This window comes from Lissotriton helveticus, chromosome 6 (assembly GCF_964261635.1).
Source record: "Lissotriton helveticus chromosome 6, aLisHel1.1, whole genome shotgun sequence".
Taxonomy (NCBI): Eukaryota; Metazoa; Chordata; class Amphibia; order Caudata; family Salamandridae; genus Lissotriton; species Lissotriton helveticus.
Window position 1 is genome coordinate 2,054,695,157 of NC_136067.1, and position 21,505 is coordinate 2,054,716,661.

General features: G+C 48.8%; 1 protein-coding gene across 1 annotated transcript in view; it reads left to right on the top strand.

Moving 5' to 3' along the window:
- LOC144763995 (low density lipoprotein receptor adapter protein 1-B-like) overlaps positions 1 to 21,505 on the top strand; it is a 140,514-nt gene that overhangs the window by 55,202 nt on the left and 63,807 nt on the right. Inside the window, exons 3-6 of the mRNA XM_078650116.1 lie at positions 4,808 to 4,922; positions 5,192 to 5,264; positions 8,193 to 8,279; positions 17,585 to 17,724. Coding sequence (XP_078506242.1) covers positions 4,808 to 4,922; positions 5,192 to 5,264; positions 8,193 to 8,279; positions 17,585 to 17,724 — 415 coding nt within the window. The remainder of the gene's footprint in view (positions 1 to 4,807; positions 4,923 to 5,191; positions 5,265 to 8,192; positions 8,280 to 17,584; positions 17,725 to 21,505) is intronic.

Genomic DNA, 21,505 nt, shown 5'->3' on the forward strand with positions numbered 1-21,505 from the left:
GGAGCTTTCAGTGCCCCCCACCTCTACTAATACAAATGTTATTGCTGCAATCTCATTCCAGGCGGATAAACCATTTATTATCCATGCACTGCTCCTGTCTCAGTCTGCATTGGGCCAGCTGCAAAGCATGATGTGTATCTGCATGTGACGTGATTCCTTGGTGGGTGGTGGGGGGCACTTGTTAATGTGTTGTGCTATGTGGGTGCTCTTATTTACCACTGCTTATGCCTACTTCTGATGTTTAGATTATACAGACTGTGCATAGTTTAGATTATACAGACTGTACATAGATTCCCTATGCCTTCATCTTATGTGTGGATTATACAGACTGTGGTTAGACTGCTCATGCCTGCAGCTCTAGTGTAGATTGTACAGACTCTGCATAGGCTACTGAGGCCTGCAGCTCTCGTGTAGGTTGTACAGACTCTGCATAGGCTACTGAGGCCTGCAGCTCTCGTGTGTAGATTGTGCAAACTCTGCATAGGCTACTGAGGCCTGCCGCTCTCGTCTGCAGATTGTACAGACTCTGCATAGGCTACTGAGGCCTGCCGCTCTCGTGTGCAGATTGTACAGACTCTGCATAGGCTACTGAGGCCTGCCGCTCTCGTGTGTAGATTGTACATACTCTGCATAGGCTACTGAGGCCTGCCGCTCTCGTCTGCAGATTGTACAGACTCTGCATAGGCTACTGAGGCCTGCCGCTCTCGTGTGCAGATTGTACAGACTCTGCATAGGCTACTGAGGCCTGCCGCTCTCGTGTGTAGATTGTACATACTCTGCATAGGCTACTGAGGCCTGCAGCTCTCGTGTGTCGATTGTACAGACTCTGCAGAGGCTACTGAGGCCTGCCGCTCTCGTGTGCAGATTGTACAGACTCTGCATAGGCTACTGAGGCCTGCCGCTCTCGTCTGCAGATTGTACAGACTCTGCATAGGCTACTGAGGCCTGCCGCTCTTGTGTGTAGATTGTACATACTCTGCATAGGCTACTGAGGCCTGAAGCTCTCGTGTGTCGATTGTACAGACTCTGCATAGGCTACTGAGGCCTGCCGCTCTCGTGTGCAGATTGTACAGACTCTGCATAGGCTACTGAGGCCTGCAGCTCTCGTGTGTAGATTGTGCAAACTCTGCATAGGCTACTGAGGCCTGCAGCTCTCGTGTGTAGATTGTGCAAACTCTGCATAGGCTACTGAGGCCTGCCGCTCTCGTGTGCAGATTGTACAGACTCTGCATTGGCTACTGAGGCCTGCCGCTCTCGTGTGCAGATTGTACAGACTCTGCATAGGCTACTGAGGACTGCCGCTCTCGTGTGTAGATTGTACAGACTCTGCATTGGCTACTGAGGCCTGCCGCTCTCGTGTGTCGATTGTACAGACTCTGCATAGGCTACTGAGGCCTGCCGCTCTCGTGTGCAGATTGTACAGACTCTGCATAGGCTACTGAGGCCTGCAGCTCTCGTGTGTAGATTGTGCAAACTCTGCATAGGCTACTGAGGCCTGCAGCTCTCGTGTGTAGATTGTGCAAACTCTGCATAGGCTACTGAGGCCTGCCGCTCTCGTGTGCAGATTGTACAGACTCTGCATTGGCTACTGAGGCCTGCCGCTCTCGTGTGCAGATTGTACAGACTCTGCATAGGCTACTGAGGCCTGCCGCTCTCGTGTGTCGATTGTACAGACTCTGCATTGGCTACTGAGGCCTGCCGCTCTCGTGTGTCGATTGTACAGACTCTGCATTGGCTGCTGAGGCCTGCCGCTCTCGTGTGTCAATTTTACAGACTCTGCATTGGCTACTGAGGCCCGCTGCTCTCGTGTGTCGATTGTACAGACTCTGCATTGGCTGCTGAGGCCTGCCGCTCTCGTGTGTCAATTGTACAGACTCTGCATTGGCTACTGAGGCCTGCCGCTCTCGTGTGTCGATTGTACAGACTCTGCATTGGCTGCGGAGGCCTGCCGCTCTCGTGTGTCAATTGTACAGACTCTGCATTGGCTACTGAGGACTGCCGCTCTTGTGTGTAGATTGTACAGACTCTGCATAGGCTGCTGAGGCCTGCTGCTCTCGTGTGTCAATTGTACAGACTCTGCATAGGCTGCTGAGGCCTGCCGCTCTCTTGTGTCGATTGTACAGACTCTGCATTGGCTGCTGAGGCCTGCAGCTCTCGTGTGTCAATTGTACAGACTCTGCATAGGCTGCTGAGGCCTGCTGCTCTCGTGTGTCGATTGTACAGACTCTGCATTGGCTACTGAGGCCTGCCGCTCTCGTGTGTCAATTGTACAGACTCTGCATAGGCTGCTGAGGCCTGCTGCTCTCCTGTGTCAATTGTCCAGACTCTGCATAGGCTACTGAGGCCTGCCGCTCTCGTGTGTAGATTGTACATACTCTGCATTGGCTGCTGAGGCCTGCCGCTCTCGTGTGTCAATTGTACAGACTCTGCATTGGCTGCTGAGGCCTGCCGCTCTCGTGTGTTGATTGTACAGACTCTGTATTGGCTGCTGAGACCTGCCGCTCTCATGTGTCAATTGTACAGACTCTGCATTGGCTACTGAGGCCTGCCGCTCTCGTGTGTCAATTGTACAGACTCTGCATTGGCTACTGAGGACTGCCGCTCTTGTGTGTAGACTGTACAGACTCTGCATAGGCTGCTGAGGCCTGCAGCTCTCGTGTGTCGATTGTACAGACTCTGCATTGGCTGCTGAGGCCTGCCGCTCTCGTGTGTCAATTCTACAGACTCTGCATAGGCTGCTGAGGCCTGCTGCTCTCGTGTGCCAATTGTACAGACTCTGCATAGGCTACTGAGGCCTGCCGCTCTCGTGTGTCGATTGTACAGACTCTGCATTGGCTGCTGAGGCCTGCCGCTCTCGTGTGTCGATTGTACAGACTCTGCATTGGCTACTGAGGACTGCCGCTCTTGTGTGTAGATTGTACAGACTCTGCATAGGCTGCTGAGGCCTGCTGCTCTCTTGTGTCAATTGTACAGACTCTGCATAGGCTACTGAGGCCTGCAGCTCTCGTGTGTAGATTGTAGAGACTGTGCATAGACTGTGTGAGTGAGGGGAAGAACAACACTCCCCCAGCCCCCTGGTTGTCATCGCCTGTTTGTGTCCAGCAGAGTCTTCTGCTGGGAGACCTGAGTGGCAGTAGGAGGAGGACCTCCCCTGGGCCTGGACTAGCTGCTGGGTATAGATTAGACCTTTCTCCAAGGAGCAGACAGCGCTTTAACCGGGACAACTCTACTGTAGCAGGAGCATCTCAAGCACGAGGTGCTGTGCATAAAACAAGGTGGGATTGTGTGTGTCTGTGTTGGGGGGGTTGGGGAGGGGCTGGTAATGAGAGCTGGTGCGACCTAACCCTGCATGGGCATTACATTGGGGCTCCAATGTCCACCAGGTGCTGCTGGCCCTGTGGGCGAATTCTTGATCGATGTGCAGGATTTAGTCACTCACTCAGGCATATTGACCCTTTTTAAAGAAAAATATGCTTGGAAAATAGACTACATTCCCTTTGGTGATTTGTCCCATTGGGCGAGGACCCTGGTGGGTAGTGACGAGTCTCATGGAGATCAGCAAGAGTGAACACGCCTCTCACCCTCTCTCTGTTTCTCCCTTCTCTGTCTCTCTCTCTCGGTCTCTGTCTCTCTCTTCCTCCCTACCTCTCTCTTTGTCTTCCCCCCTACCTCTCTCTCTCTCTCTTTCTGTCTCTCCCCGTCTATCTCTCTTTCTGTGTCCCTCACACAGTCTTTCTGTCTCTCTCTCTGCCTCGTTCTCTCTCTGCCTCGTTCTCTCTCTGCCTCGTTCTCTCTCGCTCTCCCCCTCGCTCTCCCCCCCCCTTGTCTGTCTCTCTCTCTTTCTCCCTCCATCTTGGGTTGGGGTTCGTCGTGCTGAATTTGGTCCCACAGATGCCTAGCTGTGGCAGTTTTTTGTCCCTGTAATTGGTTTTCTGGGCCTCGAAGTGTGCACCCTTTAGTGTGTGAACCTGTTGTTGTTGAATGAGAAGATGGTGGACATTTTGCCTTCTACACTAGTATATTTTCTGCAAGTAAACATGACTTCCTTAGTAGCACCAACACACAAAAACCATTGTATTTGAGGTCAGAATGGCAGACTTGGGATTTTGTGCAGGATCTGAATGAATGCCTGGAGCACGTCAGGCAGTGCCTTTGGCTACTATTGAATTTTTAATTTTAAAAACCTTAAGACTTTGAGGTCCACGTTAGTTATGGATTTAATCCGTTAGGAGTTCGATGCCGGTTGTGGGGAGTAGTTGCATTAAAGTTAGGGCTCTTGGTTTAATGGTATTTCTTTTGTTAACATTTCCGTCTACATTTATCCATAATTATTTTTGCCAATTTTATTGGTATTTATCCATATTTATTTTATGGTTTCAGAATAAATGGGTAATCACATGGTATATTTCAACATTTTTTTAGCTGATAAACATTAACTCCTACTTAAATTCCTTTCACGTTTTATCAAATTTAGGAGCCAAATATTACAAAACAGTACACAGAGAAGTAATTATTAGCATTATACACAAATATATGTTAACATATGCCTTTACTTAAGGGAATCTCATTAGTTTTTAAGTTCCCATGGTATCTATCTGCTTAGCCGTTGGGCTGGAATTCATGAAAAACAACAATAAGTGTCACTAACAAGATGCACAATTTTCTGTATTTTTCCGCTTTTAATAATAAATACAGACGGGAATTAGATTCTGTGTGTATTTAGCTGTAAAAATCAGTAAAACCGGAAAACTAGAAGCTTTAATTCAAGTATGTTGTCTTTTCTTTTTCTGTTTTTCTCCCTTATCAGAATTTCCTACTGCACCACAGACAAGGTTCAGAACAAAGTCTTTGCGTATGTGGCTCAGAACCAGACCAACGAGACGCTGGAATGCCATGCCTTCCTCTCGCCCAAGAAGAAGATTGTAAGTGTTCTCTATAAAATATCTCTGTGGAACAAAATGCTGTCCCCTAACTCCTCCCTATTGTGATTGATGCCTTCTCGGTTGTATTCACTCCTCTCTCTCCCACTGATCTTTCGTCACTTCTACAAAGTGCTCCCCCCATGACAGACTAAGTTGGAGTCACCTGTAATCTGTTACTATGTCTGAGTTCATCTTTAGAGAGAACATTGAGCAGTTTGTAAGTCAGCCTTTACCGCTGTCCTTGACACTGCTTCCTCTGTTGCCAACAGGCTCAAGCAGTCGCTCTTACTGTCGCACAGGCCTTCAAGGTGGCGCTGGACCTCTGGGAGACGGCGCAGGAAGGTGAGGGAACAACTCGCGCACAGACTCTACACGTGGTGTATGTCTGGGAGTCTTGGAGTTTCTCTTTTTTAGAGATCTGCATTTAAAAGTACCTTTAAAGTTGCTACCCTTGTGTCTTGACTGCAGTCTTCGAGCCACGCTCTACTTGTAGTGGTGAAAATTCTGTGTAAGGACGGGTGACCCATCAGAGTGAAGCTTGCTGTGAATATGGTGGTGCATTAGGTGGTGGTCTAAGAGATGGTTTAAGTCGTTTAATAAAAGTGGTCCAGACCCTTTGTGGTGCTCCACGTTTTGGGAATATGGTCAGTTCAAATTATTTTTAGGATTGGCAGAGTATTAGTCTAAATGTGTGAGGCATTTTGTGTGACACCAATGAGGCTCCTAATTTTAAAAAAAGTTTATCAAATATGAGAGTGCATGAGGTTGTGTGGAGACTCAACTTCTGCCAAGGAAATCGTGAATTCTCCCAAACTGAGCTCATTCAGTGTTAGAGGAAACAGGTAACCTATGCCAGTGTTTATGGGCTCTCTGTGCCGTAGTAATGTACATCATAGAGAAATAAGTACCAGACGTACAAAGCATTTTTCTGGTTGCAAATGGCCTGATTCGCAGAATCAGGCTGTTTTTGACTGGAAAAATGCTTTTTCAGATGTGCATTTGTGATTCTATGTTTGGAAGTGGTTTACGGGTTTATGGTGTCCATTCCAAATACCGAATCCATATGGTATGGGTTACTGTTTTGCAACCGAATTCCAGTCACAAAACAGTAATACTTAACCACAGTTTAAAACTAGTGGGAACCCATTCGAAAAGGCGAAGAGGTCCCTTTGAGAATGTACATAATATTTTTTTAAGAGTATGTAGTGGGTCCACTGCCTTAAAGGTTTCATTTTTGTCTTTTTAAACTCCTCTAAGGAAAACTGGTTGTATTTAAAAAAAATATATATATATTTTATTAAAAAGCATTCACAGACATGGTGGTGTGTTGACCTCAGCAGGCCACCATCGGCTGTGATTTCTAATGGGTCTCAAACTGCGACCTACCTTATTAATGCTCATAATGGAGGTCGATTTGCGATCTACAAGAAATCCCTAAATGAAATTCAATGAGTTTCATACATTAGGAATACCGGTTTCCTAAGGGTTGTACATCTGGTCCTAAGAGTATTTGGGACATCCCTCCTTTGGGATGCAGAACATGATTATAAACTGTGGCTTCCTAGTGGGCTCCTCATGTGAGTTGTATTGAGATTGGAAGCCACATGTACATTACTTTACCACAAAAGGTGGCAGAGAGGCCGAGTGGCTGTACCACAAGCCTTCGCCAGCAGGAGTGTTCCAGGAGCTCTGAACACAGCAGCTGACGATTCAACCACTCTGCTGAGGAGGAGTGTGGCGATGTGCACAGGGGGCCGGTACATCAGCTGGAGGCACCTATGGAGTGATGCAGCCACTGAAGATGAAATGTTTTCTTTGGTAAGGATCAGTGCTTTAAATCGGCCGGTACTGCCCGGTACGGAGTACCAGCACTTTTTTATTTTGAGAGGGCGAGCACCGGCACTTCTCAGAAACAAGCAGGTAGTCTGGCACAGAGTATCTGCACTTCTACTTTTCCATTTCAAGCACTGGTAAGGATGCAACTGGTAGGAGGCCAGCAAAGAAAGAGCTCTTGGAGGCCGATTTGCTAATGTATCAGTGTTGCATCAACTTGATCACGTGGAGGAATGTTTATTGGCAGGACAAGTTGATGGTTTGTGTGAAGAGATATTGGATCTGGTTGCACAGAACAGGGCTTGGAATGCGTGACGGGCAGGGGTGGACAAAGGAATAGAGGTGTGCGAAGGAGGTTGTACCTTGTGCAGTGAGTGACAGTATGTATCCTTGAGCTGCTGATGCGCGCCCTTGAATTTCTCATTCGGTCACTGAATGAAGGTCTGTGTTGGAGTGTTGGGTCATTCGGCACATGAGGTGAACTCTGAAATATTGTTTTGGATTGATCATTAATCTTATGCCATTAAGTGAAGGTTGTGCAGAATGGAGTTACAGGATCAGTGAAGGAATAATTGAATGAGAGTCCTTTGTGCTAAGTGTTTCCAGAGGTCCTGGTGGATGACAGATGTGTGATACTAATGGACGCACTTGGGTGCACCAAAGGCTTATTGTATAAGTATAAATTCAGCTATCTCATTTAATGTGAAATTACACCTGCAAAATGATTTACTCACAAGTAAGATATGAACAGTATAGAGTAATATTAGGAGTGAACAGATCTGATCACAGTAGTTGGCATTTCAGGGCAGTGGATGCCTTGGAGAGTAGGTGAGTACCCACAAACTGGAAGTTTTTTGTTTTACTATTGTGAAGGGCAACAGTAAACTTGCTTTAGTGTGTGACTGGGGGTAAAAGTTCTAAAAATAGGCAGGAATGTAGGGGGAAGAGATTTCTGTGTGGGGAAGATAAAAATAATTTAAAGTGCATGTGCACTATTGTGAAGTACATATGAAGCTCAATAACTTGGAAATCATAAAACAATTATGGAAGTGCTCCTGGGCAACTGCAGCTGTTACACCTACCCAGATATATTCCTGTAATTCTCTGTGAATGCCCCAAAACGTCGAGTGTTTGTACCAAATGTAGGAGTTTATTTCTGACCTTTTTGGAGACCCAAAGCGGAGTTGAATGGTGACGGGTTTTGGAGAGGCGTTGGAGATGCGCAGAGGAATGGGGCCTTGGCAAACTTTTTTGGTGTATTTTTGAAATTACGAATTTTTTGTTGCTTTTTTCTTTGGCTGTTTTGCTTCATATTGTCTGCACTTTTATTTTGCGGTTCAGCGGAGAGAATTGCTTTCCATGCAAATTATGATGTGATCTATCTCCACATTTGATAATTTCCCAGCTTTGCTCTTAACTAGCACATTCTCTCCGCAGGGAAGGGGCAGACATGCCCCAGGAACTGCTGCAGCTCTGAAACAACCTCTTTCTGCGGGGTGTCCAATTCCTGCGTCTCAGAGACAGGTAAGCGAGCCTCCGGTAGCGCATGTTAGATCACCTGCTGAGGGATGTGAGCAATAATACATGACGGTGGGTGGAGCTTGGAGTGGGGACAGGGCGAGTGGTTGAAGCCAGGGCGGAAGGGGCATCGATCATCTTAGAGGAAGGGACCATGAGGTCAGGGAGCAGAAGCTGGGAGCAGTGGGGTGCATGACCTGGTGAACTGTGACAACCAGCTTGCAACTCTGCAGAAAGTGACCCTGAATATACCCCTTTTTGGACCTACTCCTGCCTGTATTGTACTCTATTACCCATTCCACTCACGGTTCCGTAGGTTAACCTGCTCTTTTCCACCTCTTAATCATAAGGAGTGCGGCCAATGTCCAATCTACTGTCTGCCCCAGCAATTCTGTGCATGTTTTGACTACTTCGTGCCCATAAGAATGGTGAGTCTCTGGCACATATTACCGTAGCCTACAGGAACCAGGGTTTTAAGTGCGCCCCGGATGGCCTAGTAGCACTAGGACGGAGACTCACCTAAGCAGGACGTTATACCAAGCAATGAGGACTCCGTCCCACCCAGGAAATAGTCTGGTACAGTGGGTGGAGACAGTGCGACTCAAGGCGGGCTAGTAACATGTGTGTCGCCACCATGCCCTCAAGAAATAGAGCCTAGAAATAGGTGAGTAATTTAGGTGTTTGCAGTGCCTGCTGTTACTATCATTGTGATTGGATGATGGATTCCCCTTCCTGCCCAGTGCCAGATCTTTCTGCCCAGACAGGGAGTAAATAAAGCTTATCTTGTGGTTTAAAAGATGTTCCCCCACGGTAGCCCTGCTTTGTAGTACTTCGTCATTCTGTGAACGTATCCCTGTACAGTGTGGCACTGCATGCGCCTTCGCGGTCCTAGAGAACATCTTATCCTTGCACCCTATGACAAGAGCTGCTTTGCCCTCTTGGACGAGTGCTTTGCAAGCCTAATCTGACTTATGAAACCAATTATATTGATTTTTAAATCTGTAAATACGTAACATGTAATACATTTGTTGAATATGCTGTTCAAATAGGAAGAGGACATTGCTTTGTCCTGCCTCGATACAGTCACTCAACATTGTCGGGCATTAAACATGCCAAAATATTCCCACCACGGTTCCCAGATCTTACTCTGTTTGTGAGGCCGCCCCCTGGCTCGATAGATTGCCTCCTGTATCTTGGAACATCAGTCCATGGTTTCCTCCATTCGCTAGTGGGTGGTGCTGCTGGAGATATCGAGTTTTGTTCATGTCCCTTTGGTCATGGTGTGTCAATTGTCACAGTTGCTCCTTCCCCACCACTCTTCCCAGAAAATCCATGGCATCCAGATGTGTGATTCAGATGGTAGTAGACGGGTCGCCCTATCACCTTTGCCCATGTTTGTCGTTTTGATTGCCAATAACTTTTAATCTTGGTACACTCCCACACCACATGAAAGAAACCACCCAAAGCCACGCTGCCCCTCTTGCATGTGTGTGCGGAAATCCTACCCGCGTGCCATAGCCTCTGCGGGCTGAAGTATGTTGTATGTAGGTGATACATCCTACCCATGTGCCCCAGCCTCTGTGGGGTGAAGTGTGTCGTATGTAGGTAATCCATCCTAAACACGTGCCATAGCCTCGGTGGGGTGAGGTATGTCGTATGTAGGTAATACATCCTTCCCACATGCCACAGCCTCTGCGGGGTGAGGTATATTGTATGTAGGTATTACATACTACCCATCTGCCCTAACCTCTGTGGGGTGAGGTATGTTGTATGTAGGTAATTGAGTGGAATCATCCGCAGTTTACAGAGATTATGATCATTAGGAGAAGCCAGCGTGGCATCCCTCCAGTCACTATCATCTAGGGTTGCTACTTCCTTCTCCCACTTCTTCTTAATATCTATTTAAAGTTCAGGTGCATTGGCAACAAGAGAGCCATAACCCTGAGAGATTCCCTCCTTGCCGGTACTGTGTTGGCCTCTATGGGATTATACAGAGGGAGGTCTCTAATTGCCTCTTGATGTGCCGCAGGGTGTGTCTCAGCTTAAATAGTTACAGAACTATCATTTACACAGCTCAAACTCATATTGTAGGCTTGACAATGACTTTATATGATTCTCTTGCTATACAGCACTGTGCTGGAATATGCTAATAAGATCTCACATTTCAAAGCCATATAGTTTGTCACTTTGTTTTAGCATGTTTCCCCTCCATAGGGGTGTCTCTTGAGTCGGCCTTCCATGCTGTTGAATTCATTGCAGGGCCTTGTGCCGCATTTATGTTGGTAACTTGTACATTTACAATGTAAAAAAACATGTTCTTTTACATTGTAAAAGAAATATGTATTTGAGGATTAAGAGATGTTGAGAATACCTCCTTAAGTAGTGCAGGAATGCTGCTGTTCCTAATTGGTAGGAAACTATTGATGCAGCAAGAGGAATCTAAAAAGAACTAGAATGCATGAAAATCTTAAATTAAGAGAAATGATGAGAATACAAGATGCCAAACTCCCAACTCTTAGGCTTGGTTTTAGGGGACATGTGGCTACAGCCCAAAAAGTCCTGAGTGAAATAAGATGTTGAAAGGATGGAAAGAACATTATTATTATAGGTTGTGACACTCCAGGTAGATCTGTATTCTACCTGCATCTTTTCTAAGAAAATAAATGTGGAGGAATTTGGTATCAATATTCGAGCCTTGGAACCCTTGCTTATAAGTCTAAATGTAAATGGAGGATCTCGTGGTATATGTAGAAGGCAACTGGGAAACTGAGGTTCCCGAACCCTCACTTTTCCGCCTGAATGTAAACTTGCCACTGTAGCCACATATTGCCACCATCTGCTGGATAATTTGCAGATTCTAGCAAAAAGTTTCTAGCTCAGAGAGACCATATGCTCCTCAATAGCAGAAGGGCTGCACCATCGTGCCTGACACTTTGAAGTAGATTGCTGTTATCTTTCAGATTTTGATTGCTATATTAGGCCTTTAAAGAGGTGAGAATTCTGCTCACACAGTGTAAACCTTCCTAATTTATCCTCAGCTGGGGGAAGGGCTTTTGTCTGCACCAGGTAACACATGCTTTAAGTAATTCAAACCAAAAATAACTGGTACTTCTTTGTCATGAAAATTATGTGTTTCATAATTGAGACATATTCATGCTTGTCAGGGGCACTGTTCGCAAGAGGGCATTCACACTTTTGAAGGGCCTCACAGGTTGAGGCAAGTTCATGCTGGTCAGGGGCACTGTTCTTCAGAGAGCAGTCCCACTTTGGAAGGGTCTCACAGGTCGACACGTATTCATGCTCATCACGGGCACTGTTCTCAAGAGGGCAGTCAAACTTTGGAAGGTCTCACAGGTCGGCACATATCCATGCTCGTCACTGGCACTGTTCTCGAGTGCAGTCACGCTTTATTTAGCAGGGTCTCACAGGTCGGCACACATTCATGCTCATCATGGGCACTGTTCTCAAGAGGGCAGTCACACTGCGGAAGGGTTTCATAGGTCCGGACACATTTATGCTCGTCACTGGCACTGTTCTCAAGATGGCAGTCCCACTTTGAAAGGGTCTCACAGGTCGACACGTATCCTTGCTCGTCACTGGCACTGTTCTCAAGAGGGCAGTCACACTTCGGAAGGGTCTCACAGGTCGACACGTATCCATGCTAGTCACTGGCACTGTTCTCAAGAGGGCAGTCACGTTGGAATGGTCTCACAGGTCGACACTTATCCATGCTCGTCACTGGCACTGTTCTCGAGAGGGCAGTCACTTTGGAAGGGTCTCACAGGTCGACAATTAACAACGCTCGTCACTGGCACTGTTCTGAAGAGGGCAGTCACTTTGGAAGGGTCTTGCAGGTCGGCGCGCATTCATGCTCGTCACTGGCACTGTTCTCAAGAGGGCAGTCCCACTTTGGAAGGCTCTCGCAGTTCGACACGTGCTCATTGCGGGCACTGTTCTCAAGAGGGCAGTCCCACTTTATTTGGAAGGGTCTCACAGGTCAACGCGTATCCGTGCTCGTCGCGGGCACTGTTCTCAAGAGGGCGGTCCCACTTTATTTGGAAGGGTCTCTCAGGTGGTCGCGTATCCGTGCACGTCGCGGGCACTTTTCTAAAAAGGGCGGTCCCACTTTATTTGAAAGGGTCTCATAGGTCAACGCGTATCCGTGCTCGTCGCGGGCACTGTTCTCAAGAGGGTGGTCCCACTTTATTTGGAAGGGTCTCACAGGTCGATGCGCATCCGTGCTCGTTGCGGGCACTTTTCTCAAGAGGGCAATCCCACTTTATTTGGAAGGGTCTCGGAGGTCATACCGTATCCGTGCTTGTCACGGACACTGTTCTCAAGAGGGCTGTCCCACTTTATTTGAAAGGGTCTCACAGGTCGACGTGTATCCGTGCTCGTCACGAGCACTGTTCTCAAGTGGGCAGTCTCACTTTGGAAGGGTCTCACAGGTCGACACGTATCCATGCTAGTCACTGGCACTGTTCTCAAGAGGGCAGTCACGTTGGAATGGTCTCACAGGTCGACACTTATCCATGCTCATCACTGGCACTGTTCTCGAGAGGGCAGTCACTTTGGAAGGGTCTCACAGGTCGACAATTAACAACGCTAGTCACTGGCACTGTTCTGAAGAGGGCAGTCACTTTGGAAGGGTCTTGCAGGTCGGCGTGCATTCATGCTCGTCACTGGCACTGTTCTCAAGAGGGCAGTCCCACTTTGGAAGGCTCTCGCAGTTCGACACGTACCTCTTTATTTATAAGGGCCTCGCAGGTCGGCACACATCCGTGCTCATTGCGGGCACTGTTCTCAAGAGGGCAGTCCCACTTTATTTGGAAGGGTCTCACAGGTCAACGCGTATCCGTGCTCGTCGCGGGCACTGTTCTCAAGAGGGCGGTCCCACTTTATTTGGAAGGGTCTCTCAGGTGGTCGCGTATCCGTGCTCGTCGCGGGCACTTTTCTCAAAAGGGCGGTCCCACTTTATTTGGAAGGGTCTCACAGGTCAACGCGTATCCGTGCTCGTCGCGGGCACTGTTCTCAAGAGGGTGGTCCCACTTTATTTGGAAGGGTCTCACAGGTCGATGCGCATCCGTGCTCGTTGCGGGCACTTTTCTCAAGAGGGCAATCCCACTTTATTTGGAAGGGTCTCGGAGGTCATACCGTATCCGTGCTTGTCACGGACACTGTTCTCAAGAGGGCTGTCCCACTTTATTTGAAAGGGTCTCACAGGTCGACGTGTATCCGTGCTTGTCACGAGCACTGTTCTCAAGTGGGCAGTCTCACTTTGGAAGGGTCTCACAGGTTGACACGTATCCATGCTAGTCACTGGCACTGTTCTCAAGAGGGCAGTCACGTTGGAATGGTCTCACAGGTCGACACTTATCCATGCTCGTCACTGGCACTGTTCTCGAGAGGGCAGTCACTTTGGAAGGGTCTCACAGGGCGACAATTAACAACGCTCGTCACTGGCACTGTTCTGAAGAGGGCAGTCACTTTGGAAGGGTCTTGCAGGTCGGCGCGCATTCATGCTCGTCACTGGCACTGTTCTCAAGAGGGCAGTCCCACTTTGGAAGGCTCTCGCAGTTCGACACGTACCTCTTTATTTATAAGGGCCTCGCAGGTCGGCACACATCCGTGCTCATTGCGGGCACTGTTCTCAAGAGGGCAGTCCCACTTTATTTGGAAGGGTCTCACAGGTCGATGCGCATCCGTGCTCGTTGCGGGCACTTTTCTCAAGAGGGCAATCCCACTTTATTTGGAAGGGTCTCGGAGGTCATACCGTATCCGTGCTTGTCGCGGACACTGTTCTCAAGAGGGCTGTCCCACTTTATTTGGAAGGGTCTCGCAGGTCGACGTGCATTCGTGCTCGTTGTGGGCACTGTTCTCAAGAGGGTGGTCCCACTTTATTTGAAAGGGTCTCACAGGTCGACGTGTATCCGTGCTCGTCACAAGCACTGTTCTCAAGTGGGCAGTCTCACTTTGGAAGGGTCTCACAGGTCGATGCACATCCGTGCTCGTCGCGGGCACTGTTCTCAAGAGGGCGGTTCCACTTTATTTGGAAGGGTCTCACAGGTCAACGCGTATCCGTGCTCGTCGCGGGCACTGTTCTCAAGAGGGTGGTCCCACTTTATTTGGAAGGGTCTCACAGGTCGATGCGCATCCGTGCTCGTTGCGGGCACTTTTCTCAAGAGGGCAATCCCACTTTATTTGGAAGGGTCTCGGAGGTCATACCGTATCCGTGCTTGTCACGGACACTGTTCTCAAGAGGGCGGTTCCACTTTATTTAGAAGGGTCTCGCAGGTCGACGTGCATCTGTGCTCGTTGCGGGCACTTTTCTCAAGAGGGCAATCCCACTTTATTTGGAAGGGTCTCGCAGGTCGACTTGCATCTGTGCTTGTTGCGGGCACTTTTCTCAAGAGGGCAATCCCACTTTATTTGGAAGGGTCTCGCAGGTCGATGCGCATCCGTGCTCGTCTCTGGCACTGCTCTCAAGAAGGCGGTCCCACTTAATTTGGAAGGGTCTCGCAGGTCATTGCGTATCCGTGCTCGTCGCGTGCACTGTTCTCAAGAGGGCGGTCCCACTTTATTTGGAAGGGTCTCGCAGGTCGACGCGCATCCGTGCTTGTTCCGGGCACTTTTCTCAAGAGGGCAGTCCCACTTTGGAAGGGTCTCGCAGGTCATACCGTATCCGTGCTCGTCGCGGGCACTGTTCTCAAGAGGGCGGTCCCTCTTTATTTGGAAGGGTCTCGCAGGTCGTCGCGTATCCGTGCTCGTTGCGGGCACTGTTCTCAAGAGGGCGGTTCCACTTTATTTGGAAGGGTCTGACAGGTCGACGTGTATCCGTGCTCGTCGCGAGCACTGTTCTCAAGTGGGCAGTCTCACTTTGGAAGGGTCTCGCAGGTCGACGCGCATCCGTGCTCGTTGTGGGCACTGTTCTCAAGAGGGCGGTCCCACTTTATTTGGAAGGGTCTCCCAGGTCGTCGCATATCCGTGCTCGTCACGGGCACTTTTCTCAAAAGGGCGGTCCCACTTTATTTGGAAGGGTCTCTCAGGTGGTCGCGTATCCGTGCTCGTGGCGGGCACTGTTCTCAAGAGGGCGATCCCACTTTATTTGGAAGGGTTCCGCAGGTCGACGCGCAACCGTGATCGTTGCGGGCACTTTTCTCAAGAGGGTAATCCCACTTTATTTGGAAGGGTCTCGCAGGTCGACGTGTATCCGTGCTCGTCGTGGGCACTGTTTTCAAGAGGGCTGTCCCACTTTTTTTGGAAGGGTCTCGCAGGTCGATGCGCATCCGTGCTCGTTGCGGGCACTTTTCTCAAGAGGGTGATCCCACTTTATTTGGAAGGGTCTAGCAGGTAGACGCCCATCCGTGCTTGTTGCGGGCACTGTTCTCAAGAGGGCGATCCCACTTTATTTGGAAGGGTCTCGCAGGTCGACGCGCAACCGTGATCGTTGCGGGCACTTTTCTCAAGAGGGTAATCCCACTTTATTTGGAAGGGTCTCGCAGGTCGATGCGCATCCGTGCTCTTCGCGGGCACTGTTCTCAAGAGGGCGGTCCCACTTTATTTGGAAGGGTCTCGCAGGTCGTCGCGTATCCGTGCTCGTCGCGGGCACTGTTCTCAAGAGGGCGGTCCCACTTAATTTGAAAGGGTCTCGTAGGTCGTTGCATGTCCGTGCTCGTCACAGGCACTTTTCTCAAGAGGCCGGTCCCACTTTATTTGGAAGGGTCTCACAGGTCGATGCGCATCCGTGCTCGTTGCGGGCACATTTCTCAAGAGGGCGGTCCCACTTTATTTGGAAGGGTCTCACAGGTCGATGCACATCCGTGCTCGTTGCGGGCACTTTTCTCAAGAGGGTGGTCCCACTTTATTTGGAAGGGTCTCGCAGGTAGACGCGCATCCTTGCTCGTTGCGGGCACTGTTCTTAAGAGGGCGGTCCTACTTTATTTGAAAGGGTCTCACAGCTCGATGCGTATCCGTGCTCGTCGCGGGCACTGTTCTCAAGAGGGCAATCCCACTTTGGAAGTCTCTCGCAGGTCGACGCGCTTCCGTGCTAGTCACGTGCAGTGTTCTCAAGAGGGCAGTCCCACTTTGGAAGGGTCTCGCAGGTCGACACGCATCCGTGCTTGTCGCAGGCACAGTCTTCTGAAGAGCAGATTTCGACTCTGAATGTTTGGAGAGAAAGAGGATTGTGGCAGCTGATGATACGTCGGCAGAAGAGAAGATATAATTTTGAAGAAGTGTGAAAATGGTGGTCAAGTTGCAGAATTGACTTACAATTGTTTCAGAAAAAGAATAAAAGAAGCCGATGGGAATGAAGGTGGTAATGAGATTTGTAGGCAGGTGATGGCCTGTGGAGTTTATGCTTGGGTTACGCAGTGAAAGATGAGTTGACCGTGAGCTTTGCATGGCAGATGTGACAGAGCTGCTGTTCCCCACCAGTGACAACGAGGAAGTAAGTAATGGGAGTAGTTTATGAGGGTTTCCCTGGCAGAAGTGTAAGTTCAAGAAGGATTAGGGATCTGGGTCTGTTGCGGTGCCTCGATTCCAAGGTGGAGGTGCTAGTCGTGATTGCGTAGCTGCGGCAACCTGATACAGTGCTGAAGGCCAGGGTGCATCCTTTACACTGTATAGAAGAGCTGGTGTTCTGACGAATATGTTTGGGGCTGGAAGGGGAAATTGTGTAAAAGAGAAGCTTGGAGGCAGCTTAGCTTCAATGAAATTGTTTTGCAGGGAAAGCCCCAAGAGTATTGGGACCAGTTATGGTGGCCAGAGTGTCTAGGTGGCCATGAGTACACAGGCTGGTGGGGGAAAGTATTCAACCATCTGAGAGAAGTGGTGAGGATGGGCAAAGCGGAGTGACTTGAAACAGTCTCCAAATATTGTACACAGAGGAAAGGAGGCGAGTCAAGAACCAATGTGCGTTGTGATGCACAGAGGAGTTAGGGAAACTGGCAGATGGTAGTAGGCTGAGCGAAGGACAAGAAGTGCGGAGCCAGGTAATTGGAAGTACTCTTTGTTGGTATTGGCATCAAAGTGTCTAGTTGCATGTGTGTCGATGCCTGATTAGATGCAAGTGTGAGAAAGAGCCGTGTACATCTACATAGCATGGGGGTTGCTCTGCAGTGGTTTTGTAAAACTGCTTTGTTGATGTGAAGTGGGATTTTGTTTCATAGGTTTTACTTGCAATTAACGCAAAATTCTTGTTGCATTTCATTTTAATTCTATTGCATTCTTTTAGTGAGGGATATATTTATTTAAAAACGTATCACTCTGTTCCTGTTGCTGAAATAAACTTTCGTATTGTCATCCTTCAGATTCCAGGCTCAAAGACGTGGAAAGTTCCAGTGAAAGCTCGACTGTTAACCCTTTGTCGTCTATGGAGATCGATCGGCCATACTGCGTCACTCCGCCAGGCCCTACTGGTGTAGGATCTCTGTTCCGCGCTCAGTCTGGGGTACGGGCTGCTTTTATTCACTTATGATCTGTCGAAGCGAATCAAAATATCTTCATTCTACTCGTTGACCTCAAAATCAGAAATGTTTCTCATAGAGATCTTTGACTTAAAAATATGAACTGGGCTCAGGCTTTAATCCAAAACGTGGACCCGAACTACAGGCAATTCTATAATAATTCACTTTCTATACCACCCTAGCTTACACGGCCCCACGCCTCATGCCACCGGTCTCACGCACGCACATGCACTCACTCACGCTCATGCACATGCACACAGTATCACTCATGCAGTCACTCAGGAAAATCTCAGAGGAGAACAGAAGTCTGTCCATTTGCTGTCACAAAGGCATACCTTAGGTTTTGTCTCCAATGTGATGTTCTTATGTTCTTTCCAACTTCTGATTTCGGTTTGTCAACAGTACACTATAGTTAGAGATCACTTTATACAAAGGTAATTGATTTTACCCAATTTAACTTTATGCATCAAAAGCGTAACCTAATGTAACCTATTTATTGTGGGAATGTACCTGCAAACCCGGATACATGCATACATTGCGTAAAGCCCTCTGGTGACTCCTAGACTGTGATGCTAAGATGCCTAAACCCTGAGCCTAGAGTCACTGGCCATGGTTGTCTGGCTCCACACACTGTACAGTCGACACTCAGAAGGCAAGAGATACAGTCCCTGCATAGCACTGTGCAGTGAACACCGATGTGATAGGAGCTGCTCGTGCTTTGTCCTATGCGCAGCACTCTGTGGTGAACGCTGAGACCCCAGAAGCTGCTCGTGCTTTGTCCTCTGCACAGCACTCTGTGGTGAACGCTGAGACCCCAGAAGCTGCTCGTGCTTGGTCCTCTACGCTGCACACTGTGGTGAACACAGAGAGCACAGCAGCTGCTCGTGCTTTGTCCTCTACGCTGCACACTGCACTGTGGTGAACACAGAGAGCACAGCAGCTGCTCGTGCTTTGTCCTCTGCGCAGCACTCTGTGGTGAACACAGAGAGCACAGCAGCTGCTCGTGCTTTGTCCTCTGCGCAGCACTCTGTGGTGAACCCTGAGACCCCAGAAGCTGCTCGTGCTTTGTCCTCTGCACAGCACTCTGTGGTGAGCCCTGAGACCTCAGAAGCTGCTCATGCTTTGTCCTCTACGCAGCACACTGTGGTGAACACAGAGAGCACAGCAGCTGCTTGTGCTTTGTCCTCTACGCAGCACACTGTGGTGAACACAGAGAGCACAGCAGCTGCTCGTGCTTTCTCCTCTGCACAGCACTCTGTGGTGAACACTGAGACCACAGCAGATGCTTGTACTTTGTCCTCTACGCAGCACTCTGCGGTGAACACAGAGAGCAGAACAGCTTCTCTTCCAAGGGATCCTCATCAATAGTCATGAGCACTGAATATTCCCGCCCACGTGCGGGGACCCCAGAAACAATATAAAAATATATATGTAAATCACATATAAATAGCTCCACATATGTGTATTCACATATATCATTTTTCTCACACCAATGCAGCCCCAAAACTGAGGCTAAACAATGTAATCACTCATATATGCACTGAAATTAGCAAGGAAATAAAAAACACATTAGGTCAAATAGCCCTTGAACTTTGTGTTTTAATGAGCAAAAACACTCATAAATCCTGAAAATTGCTAATAAATAGACATTGTTAGTCACAGGCTGCATTGAAAAGCAGTAGCATAGAAAATGAAAGCATTTTCAACAAAAACTGGCACCGTGCCTTTAAGGCAGCCATGACCCATGGCTTCCCATCATGCCTCAGGGGTGACAGTTAGGTCAGTTGTTCTTTCCGGCTCCTTCTGTCAGGACCCTGGTTTAACAGCTCCCACCTTTTTTGACTTTCTGTCAAAAATAATTGCTGAATTTCTTCAATTTTTGCTTTCACTCGACGGTTTTTGACCATAGATGGTTAGTGCTGCCTTTTTTGAGCTTCAAAAAAGGATACTTTTTGTCAAAATGCCTTCTCTTTGTGACACCTGCCCTTCCTGTGGGAAGAAGAAGGCCAGGACTGATACACATCCAGTGTGTATCCTCTGTCCCCCTGTGAACACTGCAAGACTTTGTCCAGGAGAACCCTCAAAGATAGATCAATCAATACAATACAATACAATAGAGAGAGGGTAAGGATTTATGGACTCTCTGAAAGAGGTAGGTCTCCTAAGAGACAGAAAAAGCGAAGGACGCGATCGGCATCGAGAGAAGTCCCGACTTGTTCTCCTTCGGCGTGGGGATCGGCGTCGAAGATTCCGTCGACGACGACTAATACGAGTCACCTTCCTTCGACGACGAAGACTTCAGCGTCGAGAAACAAGGTACCTCCGCTGCCGTCAACAGGGCGACGTGCAGCGTCGAAGGAGAGGTCTCCGTTTGAGCCTAGGAGCTCGACGTCGAGACAGCCGTCGGCGAAGCCTCATCAGCAGTGTTCGACGTCACAGCTTCCTCCGTCGACGCCTAGTCATCGGCGTTCGACGTCGAGGCATCCTCTGTTGGCGTCCAGTCACCGTCGCTCGACGTCGAGGCCGAGTCACCGGCGCTCGACGTCGAGACGGTCTCCATCGGCGTCACATCACCATAGTTCGACGTCGAGGCATTCTCCGTCGACGTCACACCATCGACGTTCGACGGCGAAGCATCTGTCATCGAAGTCAAAACATCGGCTTTCGACGTCGAGGCAAGTCTCTCCTTCACGTTCCCAGAGGAGGTCGACTTCGGAGCACAAATCTCCGCAAGGAGTTCATCAACCCTCGGCACAGTCTCCTTCAACTGCTCCGAGGCCGGCTCTGCCCACGTCAACACCGACTCAGCAAACCACTGTGGTATTGGGTTTCCTCAGATCTACACACACTGCAAAAACTCTCGAACACCATAGAATAGAAGTTGGCACGGAAACTGGAAATGCAAAAGACAAGTTTATTAAGACCCCATGGGGTGGTGGTACTTTCCTACAGCACCCTTCGGTAATGCAAGAAGTATCACACTAAACATCGGTGCGTGACCTCTTTTATACAGTTTTACAGCAATAAAAAGGGTAGGCGGTATACTTTTGCACAGTTTAGGCACGTATAAGGGCATTTTTGGAACACAGCCAACTTATGGGAGGAGTTTAGTACCACTGGTCAGTTTGGGGAACATTCCTAAGCGGTGACTGTTCACTAATACAAAATGTTCAAGTACGCATGTGTGAGCTTGACCAGTACTAAAAATAGCCAGTTGCTGGGCAAGTTAGATGGTCATTGGTACAGAGAAAGGACAAAAGGGCATGCTGACCACGAGGCAGCATGTTCATTGAAAATGGAAGCCAGTAATACAAAATGGCGTCCATGAACATGGTCAAGCTAACAGGGAAAAGGTCGTGTAGCTGAGCTAAATGCTAACCTGATCATTGCCAAATTACGACACCACGACGTCGATTTTGCCAACTCCGTCGCCAGGTCATAGGTCTCGATCGCAACAGAGGTCTCCAAGATCGGCTTCAGCTGCGGAAGGAGAATAAGTCTCAGGGAGAAGGTCTAGATCGGTAGAACACTCTCCAGTGAGCATGAGCCATCCGGCTAAAAGGAAGAGAGTTCCAGAGGATCGGGCTTCTCGGAGTCACACAAGATCCCTCTCTAGAGACCCTTCAAGGGAAAACACACCTCCAGTGAGCCTTTCTTCATCCTCTTCAGGCTCTTGTTCGCCTCACCGTAATAAGTCTCCAGCTGTGGTCATCTATTCATCTGACAGTGAGGTCAAGGCATTCTCCTGCACGTTCGCTGCATGAA